General features: G+C 40.9%; 1 protein-coding gene across 1 annotated transcript in view; it reads right to left on the reverse strand.

The window, feature by feature from the left end:
* The window catches only part of LOC131474194 (protocadherin-15-like), a 260,291-nt gene that overhangs the window by 25,299 nt on the left and 220,160 nt on the right, over nt 1-14,832 (reverse strand). The window contains exons 28-30 of the mRNA XM_058651947.1: nt 10,780-10,907; nt 2,937-3,152; nt 1,765-1,853 (exon numbers count right to left, since the gene is read on the reverse strand). Coding sequence (XP_058507930.1) covers nt 1,765-1,853; nt 2,937-3,152; nt 10,780-10,907 — 433 coding nt within the window. The remainder of the gene's footprint in view (nt 1-1,764; nt 1,854-2,936; nt 3,153-10,779; nt 10,908-14,832) is intronic.

Raw genomic sequence — 14,832 nt, forward strand, 5'->3', positions numbered from 1 at the left:
AAAACGCACATTTTTCTCTATGGACTTTGGTGCGCGAGAGTGAAAAGTTAGGCGATATCAAACTTTGTACAAAAAGTAAACTCCACTTTTTCCATTACTTCAAACGGTTTGAGGCAGCGCTGCGCCTGGAACCGGTACAGGATCCAATCTAATGCACTGCACTCTGGAAATGTTTGTCCCACTGGGCAGCAACACAGCGGGCTCTTGGCAAAAGCCGGAGTGCGATAATCCCCCTTTCAGGCTGGGAGAAATCCACACCTCAAATTACAGCCAATAACGGAGAGCCTTGCTCTCTACCTTTGCCAAAGAGGATAAACAGTTTGAGCACTCAGGTAAAATGGCCCTGGACCATCACCAGCACTGTGAAATATCGCAGACCCCCTTTTAAATGACATCACGGCAGAAGAGCTTAACATAACTAATGTGTGTGTTTTTCGGTCCAGGCAGCGGCGGCGGTGTCACTCGTGTGGGGGAGAAAACACAGCGAGCTCCCGGAGAACAACTATTTACACTCATTTCCCTTTCAGATGAACTAATGAGGCTAAGCACTGTTCCCCCATGAGCTGCCAAAAAATGCCTCCCGAATCTCATCATCTCAATCTCATCATTAATTAATTTGGACTAGAAAAACAGACTCCAGAGGATTGAGTCACGGGGCTAATCCGCGATCTTATCTTTTTGTTGTTTTTCTATTTGACACAGATTTCCACAGTGAGCTCCAGTCTTCTGAAGTTCCAGTGAGTAACATTTACACGGGTTTAGAGGCAACAGATTGAATATAGCACATGCATAAATGTATATAAGCGGGTCAAAATAGAAGATGCTTGGTTTTCATGGCCTTAGAATTAGCCTTTATAGGCAAGAGCCTTGATTTACAGAGGCGGCCATTTTGTGCCAAAAATATTTCTGACAGAGAAAGAGTGGAGAGAGTATCCTTTCTGGTCTGTGAAGGCCACCGTAGTTCCCTGATGTGTGATTGATCTATTACACACTGGACCTTCAGTCCTACACAGTGATATAAACGATTCCTGACCTTAAATATTCAGCATTGACTTTAAATCTAATTCTCATGTTCACTCACATAAAACCAGACCTTCATCTTCATTGTCATGAAACAAAACTAAGAAATAAAATAAAAAACATTGTGGTGTGAAGATATGAAGCTCCAAATTCAACATAGCCAAAAGATTATCATTGTTAGAGGAGTTTAAAAGGGATTTGTTGTTTAATTAGGTTTGATGTTCTTTTTTTTTACTGAATTACTTTGTGGCGTTCATTCCTGTGACTATAACTTTCCTTAATTTGTGTTAGTCCTTGTGAAGTTGAAAAAAAAAACAATTCCTTTAAGTGTACAATCACACGATTGTATGAACGGTTGTTTTTCAATTACTCCAAAACAAGCCTTTTATCAGGAGCTGGGTTTGTGTGGATTTCTGTTTTCACATTAGCTCACAATGGACAAACTACACATGGTATCCTTTGAGCTTTTGTGCTGACTGAAGGCTACAAAGTTTCTCCAACACACTTGGAAGTGAATGGTAAGGTGAGGGATAATTAGAGGTGGGTGGAGAGATGAGGATAGAGGAGAGATCGAGACCAGGGAAGGTTGTGTAATAGCTGAATTTAAGAAAGAACATTAATAACTTTAATCATCTCCATCGTCACGACCTGAAGGGAGGTGAGTTCACGTTTTGATGTTTCTGGATTTTATGGATATTCGTGTGTGTGCAAAAGATGTCATTTTATGTCATCGTGTTCTCATACTTGATAAGCTCCTCCTTCTTCTCCTCCACTAAATGCGGCGGGACGGTGGACACGACGACCTGCATGTCCAAGGCGTTCACGACAGAAACCTGAGAGAGAGCAGGACAACAAGGGAGGAGAGTGAAACACAGGACTTTCAGATAATAAAGAGAAAAGACTCACTGACGTCTTTATTAACATGCTCAAGTGTTCATGCAAAAGCTTCTTCTTCTTCTTCTTCTTCTTGTTCAGTAATTGCCTCCATGTACCGGTGTCATGCGGCAAATTTAACGGGGCCTAATTGTGACCTCACTCTTAAGTGCCGAGCCTCTGTGGCTCCGGAGCCAAATCTCCCATGTGGTGTCTGAGAAATTAGGTTTCCCCTTGAAAATTAACGAGCACCCTGGTTTAAAGCGCTCGCTTGCTCGCTCCCACGTCCAGACAATGTCCCAGACCCTCCTTCTGTCTTGTTAGTGGCTTGTTAAACAGTCGTATTTCACCGGATTGAAAAATAAGCCCGGCCACGGTCAAGAAAAGAGGTGAGGTCAGCTATGAGGCGGAGGGGGAAGCAGCTGAATCCTGGAAATTAATAGTGAAATTAAAGGCACACAAGAGACAAGAGACACACGTTCTGCACACACACACACACAGAGGGCGAGCATGAGTTTTACCTGATAAATGAGATGCTCACATAAAAGCAGAGGACACATGCATTCAACTGCATTCAGTCATCCATCCATGATGTCCTTGTCTGTCCAAGTGTCCCTCTGTCCATCTATCCATCCATACTGTACCTACCTTCCTTCCTTCCATCCACCAACCTACCTACCTACCTACCATATATCACTCATGTCCCAGTCTCTCCATCCATCATCCACCTTTTTTCCTTTGTTCCTTCCACCATCCATCCCTCCATCCCTCCATTCTTCCATCCTGTGAGGCTTGTGTATCTTCATATTGATTAAATGCATCAGTCGTTCATGTTTACAATCCAACCTCATAAAACATGGAACACATTAACAGGTGTCTCATTCATCTGTGGAAGCCATACCCAACACGCCATCAACACGCCACTGGTGACAAACTGACACATAGTATCGTAAACACACACACACATTAAACACGCGTGCACTGTGCATGTATACGTTCACGATCTTCATACACACACACACACACACACAAGTGACACTCACCACCACTTCAGCACTGCTGCTGAGGCCGATCCCATAGTCGTCAGTGGCGATGACTTGAAACTTGAAGTAGGTCCTGCGCATGTTTCGAAACATTGTGGCCGACTTGATGATGCCCGTGTAGGTCTCGATGACGAAGGGGTCCTGGCCCTCTGGTGTTGGGGGGATGATGAGGCGGTAAGCCATGGCGCTGTAATTCCCCGTGTCCTTGTCGGTGGCCTGTGACACGCATATAAAAAATTTAAACCCCTCTTCATACGTGGTATTAACATCCGTCCTGGGTGATATAATCTCATGCTGTGTCCTGAATTCATCCTCAGGTTTGATCATAAAAAATCATCTAGAGGTGGTGTGAGGACGACGCCCGTACTCCATACTGAAATCCTGTGACCTGATGCAAATCATCGCACCATACAATGATTTATGTTAACACTTTTCATGAAGTAAGCAACACTTTATGAATTGAACAAACAAAAATTAACCACACAATCAAAATACACAAATAGCAAAGAAAATATCAATTGAATCATTTAAAAATATTGGATTTCATTTGTTTGAAAAGACACTTTTTGTTTGCAATGGAAATTTAGTTTGTGACTCTTTTTGCGCCGATTCTGACCATGGGCGGGGCTCAGGAAGCTGCTTGCTGATTGGCTACTGAGTTTTGGAGCAACAGCTCCCTGTTGCGACGACATCTAAAGTTTATAATCTGACAAACGTTAGATACTTTTTGTCAGATGTTCCAGACAGACAGCGACTCCAAGTTTTCCCCATCGACATCCGACAAAATAAATGTAAGTATCTAACGTTTACATCTGACAAAAATATTAACGATTATTTTGTCGCATGTCGTTCCAGACGGACAGCGACTCCGAGCCTGTGACTACTTCCGGTCCAATGAACTGTAGCCAATCAGCAGGCAGCTTCCTAAGCCCCGCCCATGGTCAGAATTGCAAACAAGTGAGGGAGCAAAAATGTAAAAGAGACGCCGCATAATAAAGTCGAGTGAACACACTCATGGTTGGTAACACTGAGGATTCAGTGAGACAGTGTGTAACAACTGCTGCTGGAGCTGTGGACCGTGATGGTGGCAGTTTCATTCTGAGCATATTGCACTTCTGGCTACTTTCCAATCATTGATATCACAGGACATTTTTTTTTTTGCCTTTGACGGCTGATGGGAAACCCTGCTGTGATATCACTGAATAGGGCTGGCAGTGTGTCGCGCTTGAAAGACTAAAGCGAAAAAACAGCGCAGATGGGGTTATCATCCTTGTGTGATTCCGTTTCAATTTAACACACACACACACAAACAGACTCGCTGATGGTGAATCAGTCTTGTTGGTCCTCACAGTTCCAGCGGACGTGACAAATTCAAGACACTTCTATTTTTCTATTTCCACAGGACACAGACCATAAGAGCTGTGGATTTTTTTTTTTTACTCCCCTCAAGGGGAGCATTTATTTTCCAGCATCTGTGAACAGTTTTCATTCAGTATGTTTCCATGCACAGTCGAGTTGTGCTACAGTGTTAACTCAACTGCCCTGCCCAGCCATCCATTAACTTAAAAAATATCCAATTATTGAACATTTCGAATAACTCACAATTGAAGGTGATCACACTAAAGGACAAGTTCCTTCAAATACCATTGTGCGAAATCGCCAAAATCGGCTCTGAGTCGGCGTTCAATCCAAGATGACGGGCTTCCTGTTGGGTTTAGACCATAGGTCCTCATCGACTTTTTTGACTGTCCCGACTTAATACACGTGTGCACCAAGTTTCGTTCATATACGTTAAACTTGACACCAGATGACACCAGCGTTTTGGGGCATGTTCAGGCCCTGAAAAACATGATTTATTTCAAGGAAAAAATAATAATAATAAGAAGAACTCCTTGCGTTTCTAAAAAGAAATGTTAACGGTTCCCTTGTGCCTGCATGAGTTTCCTCCTCAGTCCAAAGACGTGCAGACAGACTGGGAGTTTTGGTTAATTGGAGACTCGACATTGCCTCAGGTGTCAGTGACCTAGAATGTTTTCTGCTGGAAAATCTATGAACTTATAGTAATGGCCTTTTTGACTTTTGTTGGCAATTGTGGGGCAAGAAAATGACAGGGCAAAAAAAAAAGAAAAGAGGATCATATCTCGCACGGGGCTTGTTAGACCACTTTATGTCTGAGAACTCGAAAACCACATTTTTCCTTTCCCATCGACCTCTGAGGCACCAGTTGTGACAGGCTATTGAGCTCGCACAGGCATCAATTTTCTGAGTGCTTGTCTGTGGCGAATGACACTGATAAATAGGAGCAATCTCTTTTATTTATTTATTTTTTTCTCTTCTCCACTTATTGGCAGACATGCGATGGAAGGGAGGGAGGGAGGGAGGGAGCACAGAGCGCAGGCTCCATGAAAGAGCAGCATAAATCAAGAGAGTGAGATACCGTCATTGGGTATAAAGACAGTCTGTAACTGGATCATGAATGTGGGGCAAACCGTTTAAAAGCAGCTACAGGCACAGGAGGACAACTGGAAAATGTGTGGTTCCCACTGGTTCACACTGAAAATTCTTCATAACACCAAATAATAAAGTCATGGAATTATGGCTTTGTGATTGTGAGCTTTCACTGGAGGAAATAAAGTCTTGATTTCACCTTCTGTTCCTGAATTACAGCGTTAAATGATGGCCTCTTATCAAGCTTAATACATCACAGAATGTTACAGCAACTCTGTATCGATTCATTTCATTTTGCATGAATATTAAAAATAATCAGTCCATTAGGGCCGCAACAACTTATCGATTATTGTGGAATTGGTACATTAATTGCCAATTTCATAACCGATTAATCACATTTTCTACGACTTTATTCTCCACAAGAGGGTCATTAAGGAGCAGTCCCAGCTACAGGAGAACGACTCTGGCCTGACAAAAGTAGCTCAACTCCACTTATAAGTTTGATTTAGTGCTATTTCAGTTGGACTAACATGTTTACATGTATTTTAAAAGACTTTTATTAGTTGGGTTGACACAATAATCCAATTTTTTCCTAATGTCGGGTCACTATACTGCTTTCAGACAGAAACAGTTCTGGTTCTGGCTCTGGTTTTGGTTCCATTCTGTAGTCTCAGAACCTTGGTACTTTCTGCCGGACTAGCCCGCGTTCACACCGGTTTAAGAGGAACCAACGTGGGAGGATGTTATTGAGAATTAGACAGTTGAAAGGTACAAAAACCACTGTCGTCGGCTTTCGCCAGCTCAGAGGCACAAAAACAGCTCTGGGTGCTTGAAGTATCTGCGTGATGATTAGAAAGGCTGTGTTTAAAATAAGTGGGAGACTGGTGAAGGGGGAAGTTTAGAGTGTCTGTCACCGGAGCTCCCGCGAACGCTGTTACTATTCATAGCTGCTCATTAATGCTTTTACTTACTGCTTATAAAACAGGGTCAATTAAGTGCCACATGGTGCAAGGTGTAATCATGAGATCAGACTCCTCGTCTCAACAGCAGCACACTATTACTTTTATTAATCACATGTTCAGTTCACGTTAGATACAATTAATTAACTTTACCACACCCAACTCTATCACTGTATTGTATTGTACTGGATTGTTTTGCATGATATACAATATTATTAGTCAAAGTTCCAACACCTTGGTTGATGTCAAATTCAAGGAATTTCCAGGACAAATTGCTTCAAATTTAAGGACTGAGTGTGCTTAAGATGGCAGGGCAACTTGTAAGAGCGTCTTCATCCCTGATTTATGTGACAATATGTGAAAAGTTGACCTATCCTGATTAATTATCCTGTTAATATTATTATTATTACAAAGTCAAATGTTTCACATTGGTCATTCTCCAAAAAGTTTTTGTTTTGGGTAAATTATAGATCGTACTTGACCTATAAATTAACATTTTTAAGTCTATTCTAAGTGGTAAGAAAGAAAAACAGAAAAGCTATTTAAAAAAAATTAGATGTTTTATGTCATGGAGGCTCTTTTCAGTGGAACATCTGCACCTGCACACGTGTTTCTTTTCTTATTCTGTGTCGCTGCAGTGATTGCACTACTGTATCTTCAGTGTCTGCCTCCACAGCACAATCATCCATTTTATATGCTAAACCCGGGTTTAACACAATAAAGAATGATTCACATTGCTTTATCAAGTCCTTGAGGGGAAGTCGTCTGTGTCCCAAAAGAGCTTTTATAAGCCATAAGTGAAAGATTAAGGGTTAGATTCTCCGCCGCAGTAAAAACAACCCCCGAGTTTTAATCGAAACCATCAATAAAGTGAACATTATCCCCGCGGTTTCCCCAGGTATTCTTATCTTTTTACTTTTAGACAGTAACAAATTCCTGGCCTATACCGTTAATAAGGACGTGGATATATGATCAGCTCCCTCCTTCTTTTTTTTTTATATCATTTTTATGATTTTAGGTTTTGTTTAAACCTGCTGGAGGCTCTGAAGTACCATTTTATGAATTTTTCCTCCCTGACCTTTTTACTTGCTAGATATTGCAACCACTTCTCTTCAGCTCCACAGATCACTGGCTCGTGTCCATTACCAGTTATACTGTAAACAGCTGTTTACTATTATGTTTCCTTTGGGTAAATTTGCTTTTTCATTTGTTTAACAGGTGTTTTATTCTAGATCATGGTAAAAAATGTGAGAAACAGTAAAATTCTGTTTAATTCCAAATCAGATAAGGACCAGATTCACTATAAAATACATTTCAGTGTTAAATGTAACACTATTTGACAGTGAATTTGGTCCCAATGGAATTAAAGTGACTATTTTAGTGTTACTTTATACCCGACACATCTGATTATATCTTATTAAGAATTTAATAGCACCAGTGTCCAATGATTTGGCTAAATTTCAACACTATTCCTGATAATTAGCAATCCCACATGAGCACCACATCAAAGATAAAACTTGGCACACGGCAAAAGTATCTGTTACAACGTTGTTTTTTTCCCCAGTACTGAGCTGACACGCTGCATTTCTTAACACTTTTGCAATAAAGTGGTGGGAAAGAAAGTGAGTGTGAACACATTTAACTGACACCGATGTGTGTGGGCAGGCGGTGAGTGAAGTGTAAGTTGAAGTTTAAGCTTAAATCACTGGAATTGTTCATGACACATGCTTTCGGGGGGGGAAAATAAATGCAGACTAGATGTTCATCCTGCCTTCCGTGATAACTTAAAGTGACACAAGATGAAAAAAACTGAGTAAACAGAAAAGACCAGGAAATCCATAAACCTTCAAGACAGAAAACATCTCTTATATATGCCAGTTTAACGTTTTATGATCCTACTTTTGTGACCCAATACTTCATTAAATTATGACAAAAGCAACTTTATATTTAACACTTTTTACTGTCATGTCTGTAACAGCTAATATTATTTTGAACAGGGAAAGTCACAGTAAAAGAGTTGGAAAAACTTCTGCTACACAGTTCTAGCACTACTCGGCTCGAATGTACTCGGTTTCCTTGCTTTTCCATTAGTGATAGTACCTGGTACCTGGAGCTTTTTTAGTACATGCTCTGACGAGGTTCCAAGCGAGCTCAGCCGATACTAATATGTGATGTCAACAGACTGCCGGCCTGCGTGTTGTGTAATACACGATTGTATGAGTTGCTGATTGAGCTCCATCAGCTCCACAACACTTTGTCTGTCTCTTTCTTTTTCACAATATTATTTTAATGTCCCTGAGCAGCTGCTGCTGTTCCCTTTACAACACAGCTCCAAGTTTCCTGGATGCAATCCGAACAAGTAACATTAATGGAGCTTTACCATTAAACAGTTCTAGGACCTTTTTTGCTTTTCCATCAGTGATAGTACGTGGTGTTTTTTTTTAGTACCTGCTCTGTCGAGGTTCCAAGTGACCATACTAAAATGTGATGTTAACAGACTGCCAGCCCCTGATTGGTCAGAGAGTGTCGTCACTGGAAGAGTCGTGAGCTTGACGTCCAACACAAGAATAAACCAAACAATGCCGAACTGTAGATCAGTTAAAAATCCCTGAAAACATGCTTTAATCTCTGACATTTGGCAAAGGAAATGTCTAAACTCTCAATATTTAACAGAGAGTCTGGTATTTAACGACAAGCCGGCGATTGTGAGCCGAATCACAAGCCGTTCAGTCTTATTTCAGTTCAGTGTCAGACAAGAGTCTGTGCTCCGGTCATGCAGGAAGAACTGAACTATTCTGTGAACAAATCTTTTTATGGAACTGAGTCTAACGATTCAGTCACATCGAAAACAACTGCTTTGACCGTCGCTAGTTTGTGTTTTTGTGTCGTCGTTAAAACGTCACAGCAGTTTCGTGCAGCTGTGCTATAATGACCCTGCCCATGTAGAGGAGGAGCTATGAAGTAACGGAAAACAACGTGTCTGATACCTCAACCGAGTAGAGTCAAGCTGAGTACTGCTAGAATTGTATAATGGAAAAGAGCGATCTAAGAGAAGTGCGTCCTTTAAAAAATTACGAAATTCAAAATACTAATTATTATTATAAGTTATAACAATAACAACCAAAAAAAGAAATGTTTGTAGCTTCATTGGTCAATCTTGAATAGTTTTGCTGGCATGATTTTACGGCTGACTCAATAAAACTGCACAGTGAGGCAGAGCAGTGTGAAAGCAAAAGCCCAGAGTGACCAGAAAAAAAAAAAAAAAGCAATAAAGGGCTCTCTGCACTGGTGGCTGCTGCTCGTAAAAGCTCAACAATTTCAACATAAGGTAATAATAGTAATGCATCAACTAAGGGGGACTGAAAAACAAGGAAGCAACGTTCACACAAACCTCCGTGAGAGACTGACAAAAACAGCTTTTCCTTCACCAACATCTGCATTAAACACAATCACAACATGGCTGTATTATAGAAAACAGGCTCTGTCAAGCAAAACTATTAGACCTGCCTGAAGGAGTTTTTGTGTATATACAGCAGTTGCACACCAGAGGGCGTTTTATCTGTCAAACTGCTGAACGACTGAGTAGAATTCACTTCTAAAACTTTTTCGTAGACACATAAGATAATGAGTAGAAAAAAAAAAGTCCTCAGCAGAGGAGGCTGATAATCAGACAGGGTGTCCACCCATGTGTCTGTGAACGTGAGCTACTGCGATCGCACAGATATCAGCTCGCAGTTGATCTCACCTGCTTGTGAACACGGCAGACAGCAGGCCGAGTGAAATTGAGGACGAGATGTGGGAAGTGATAGCATGAGGAGATGACACCCAAGGTACATCCTAGGCAAATATATATATAGATATCCCTGTACAAATATGTGCCCTTTCACTTATTGCCTAAACGGTACATGTCAGTATGTGTAACTTTCAGTATATGAGTAATGTAAATGTTTGAGTAAATGGCTTGTCCCAGTGTCCCACGATGGCTTCATAACTCCTAAATTAAGGTACGAAATTGTCACCAAGGGTACAACAATGGTCCATATTAGGTACAAACTAAAGGCGTACCAATGAGTACCCAATGTCAGTTGGGTACAAACCTGTTCTCTAGAGCTGGGTTTCCCAAAATGTTCTATATGGGGACCAAATCTTTACAGAACTATGAAATTACCTTGGCCCAAGTGGCAGGTGCATCTGTAAACAAATAATTTCCAAGATATAAATTGTAACTTACTTGTAAATGTTAACTACAAGTTTGGAAAAATAGGGGGCCTCAAAAAAACTCTCCAACCACCCCTCTGTGGGTCCTGCCCCAGACTCTGGGAACCACTACCTTACCAACCCTAAAGTTACAACTGCTGAATCGGCCTCTTCAGTTTCAGGATGTTCCCACACATGCTGAGACAACCATGACACACAGAAGTTGTTGTTTTTCTTACCACTATCTTGAGCACAGAGCTGAAGATCTTGGTGTCCTCCGTCACGCCACCGATGTAGAGCGTCCTGGTGAAGACGGGAGGGTGGTCGTTCTCATCCTGCACCTCAATAAACACCTTGGCCGTGTTGGCTGCAAAGAAAAAAATAGGCACGGAATTTGAATTAATTCAATGGATTCTTACCAAAGTCAAGCCTTTTGCCTTGATTTGTTTCCACCGCCTCACTGATTAGTAAACACTCGTATTTAATTGCCTGCTCTTTTCAGACTTTGCCTTGATGTTTTTAACCAACATCGTTCAAAGCTGCGGGACTAGTGGTATTTGACCTGAAACACCCGACGACCCCGGGAAATATCACCGAGGACGTGTCTAGATGCATTGCAATGATTTATGTAATAAGTTTGTAAGGTCAAACCTCCCCGAGAGACCGAGGCATTTTCTGTCCTCTGTTCCTTGTAGTAACTCTCGCCGTCATAATTGCATTCACTGCTAGTCCACGATGAAGGGAAATCACTTCACTCATCTAAAGTCTGGCCTGGATGTTATGGTTAGAGGCTTGCTTCGTTGTGATTCAAAGCGTCTGTGAAATGTATTTTATGTTGGTAAAAAGAAAATGCAGGGTACCCAGTGGTGCATGGGGTCAGCGCTGTTGCCTCGCAGCAGGAGGGTTGCTGGTTCACCATGTTCTCCCTGTGTGTGCACAGGCTTTCTCCGGGTACGCCGGTTTTCTCCCATATGTCCAAACACATGCAGAGGTTACTTGAACACTCTAAATTTCTAAATTGAACAATTGTTTGTCTCTATATGTTGGCACTGGTGGCCGGTCCAGGGTGCATGTCAGCTGGGATTGGCACCAGCAACCCTCATGTGGAGGATAAAGCAGTAGACAATGAAGAGAAAGCATCTGTGGCCAGCAGCTACATAATCACACTAAGTTTTTGTGAGTGTCATTTTGTATCAATGTTTTTATTGTTTTGTTTTCAACAAAATGTGTTCATTTTTTCATTTTATATTTTTACACAAAATTACTGTAAATAAAGATATTGAAATAAGCATGTATGATAATAACAATAGCAAATAATGAAAGATTTGAGAAGTCAGCGGCTCTTTTAGCGATATGTCCGTCGCATTTCTACCGATATCTCTCGCATTTCTTATCCAAACACCACCAATGGAACCACTCAACAGTTATGCGATTAACAGTCAGACAAATGTACCATGCATTTAGAAAAAGAGTCATTTAAGATGCCTCTGATCTCTAATGATAGAATCCTCTGATAATGAAATTGGATACATTAGCTTGACTCCCTCCTTCCTAATGGTATGAATGAGGAGAAGCAGTTCTATCATTCACATGTTTTTATTTGTATTTTTGTACATCATTTTACCAGTTTATATAAAAATACCTCATATATAAATGTTTTCCCTGTATATCCAAATATCCCAGGTTGAACATGCTTGGTCTCCCCCTGTTGGAAATGTATCAGAGTGACTAATAATTACCACACCTATGGATACTGTGTCCTTTTTGTAATAAAGCAGAAACACCTAAACCAATTATGTCTATTCATGTAAAAAATAAAAATGGATCCAATTCAAATGCACCTAATGACCCAGACTCGCCACGCCCCTTTAACGAAATAAGAACTGGGACACACTCGAGTCCACAAAGATTATAGATTATATCATCGCGGTCACTAACTGTGGCGTTGATGAAATGCTGCACAATTTAGCTTCAAAATTGCCAAGTCGATATCATTTTTTGTCATGGTCATCAACTGGTCCACAACTTCAAAGCAGCGCTTGAAAATCCTTTTTTTCCCCCAGACTGAGTCATCATTGAAAACATCACAGCACGTCAACAGCGACGCTCGCCATTACCCACTTTGCATTAGTTGATAACTTTCTTATCAACTGAGGTATTTTAACCCATTTAAAAAAGTAAGTTTTCTATATCTTTGAATGAGATTTTCCCGTGTGAAAGTTGCTGCAGAGAGGAGCTGTTTTCATTCGGAGGAAAGTTACTCACTCATTGGAAGCCATTTTGGTTTAACTCTGTGTCAATAACAGGGAGGTTAATTTTGTTTTGATCACAGCAAATGAAGTATGGCCACGGATTGTCACTGGCCCCTGATAAATATATAACAACCCAGGCCATTTGCATTCTGTTTACCAAACCACTTAGCGATAATGCTAATTAATAAGCGTGAGTGAAATATGGCTCTGTGAAACAATTAAAAAAATATCAATTATTACTTGACTTCTAACTCTTTACTTTAGAGTCAGGCTGTTATTGACAAGTTGGCCACAATTTACTATCTGACAATATCATCCTTTAACAGTTGTTAAAGTTTAAAAAGGAAAGGACTTTGAGGGAAATTGCAGATAATATTTTGAAGGCAAGACAACAATCACTCAGCCATAATTTGAGGACACACTGTCAGAGAGACGAGAATCAAATAGACAGAAAAAAAAACCATAATTTAAATCACATTTTGCCAGTTAACCGACTGTCGTTTTATTACTTTCCCCCAGTATACACAATCGTTTGTCTCTGTGTGGTGAAGGATTCTTTCTCTCACAGCAGCTTAGTTAAAAAAAAAAAAATGAGCAGCGTCGTGGGCCATTTGTCTTCTGGCAACAAACACAAATGTGATGTCATATGGCGTTGGAGCTAAGGATGCACCGGGGAAATGGGACAAACAAACACAGCACATCAAATTACACAGAACAAAAGCTGCACTGTGAGGCGCAGAGGGGACGGAGGGAATTCTGTGTCTCCAAAGACAGTTGCTGTTTTCCTTCCTTTAAGTATCTGGTATGGAAAACAGAAATTCAGCCAACCAGTTCAGCCTCTCCCTCCCTCACACATCCATTTAACAACTCTCATTGACTTTCTATTCAGTTGGACAGCATAAACAAAGTGTTATCACTAATCTTAACCATAACCACAACTCAAATATTAGCCCTAAACTTAAACAGCTCCTCAAAAATGTGGTTCTGCCTTATTAGGACCAGGTTTTGGTCCTAATCAGGACTAACAGTCCTGACATGGTCAGGGTTTAAGCCAGTTAAGGTCCTCAAGAGGTGGAAAATACAGGCACATACACTCAAGACATAATGCATTCACAAGCCCCTTACCCTAACCTTAACCACAACAACCAAGTGCCTAACCCTAACCCTAAAACCAGGTCTTAACTCTGAAAAAGCCCTTTAAAATTGTGGGGGGCCATACAAAATGTCCCCACAAAGATAGGTCTGTGTGTTTTCTGGACCTCACAAACATACACAAACAAGTACACGCAGGGTGAGAGAGTGACGTAGAGCTATCTGTGAGTTTAAAAAAACAAAAACAAAACAGGGTTAAACCAGGTCTTAACCCTGAAAAAGCCCTTTAACGTTGTGCAGTCCAGACAAAATGTCCCCACAAAGATAGGTTTGTATGTTCTTTGGACCTCACGAAGATATAAATACAAGGACATACACACACACACAGAGATGAAGACTCCTAAAAGAAACAAGTCCATTAAGAGGAAGAATTGCAACAGTGGCAAATCCATCCAGAGTCCGTTTAGAAGCGTGTTAACATTGTGAAAATATGTTTAATTAAAAATCTTCTTATTTTTTAATACCTTGTGTTCGCACATTCATACACGATCAACGACAACTTTATTAATTATCACCATTTCATCTGCTTGTTAAAGCACATAACTAATCAGTCAGCCACATGGCGGCAACTCATATTTCGTCACGGTCAAGACCAGCTGCCGAAGTGTCGGACTGGGGGAGGAAAGTTGATTTAAGTGTTGTTGAACGCGGTACGGCTGTTGTTGCCAGATGGATTCATCCGAGTATTTTCGATATTTGCTGATCTGTTGGGTTTTTCACACACAACTATCTCTAGGGTTTAGAGGGAACGGTCAGAGGAAAAAAAAAAATCCAGTGAGCAGCAGTTCTCTGGGTGGAAACATCTTGTTGCTGCCAAAGGTCAGAGGAGAATGATTCGACTGGCTCTAAATGATAGAGAGGCAACACTAACTCAAATAGCCACTCTTT

This window comes from Solea solea, chromosome 15 (genome assembly GCF_958295425.1).
Source record: "Solea solea chromosome 15, fSolSol10.1, whole genome shotgun sequence".
Classification (NCBI taxonomy): Eukaryota; Metazoa; Chordata; class Actinopteri; order Pleuronectiformes; family Soleidae; genus Solea; species Solea solea.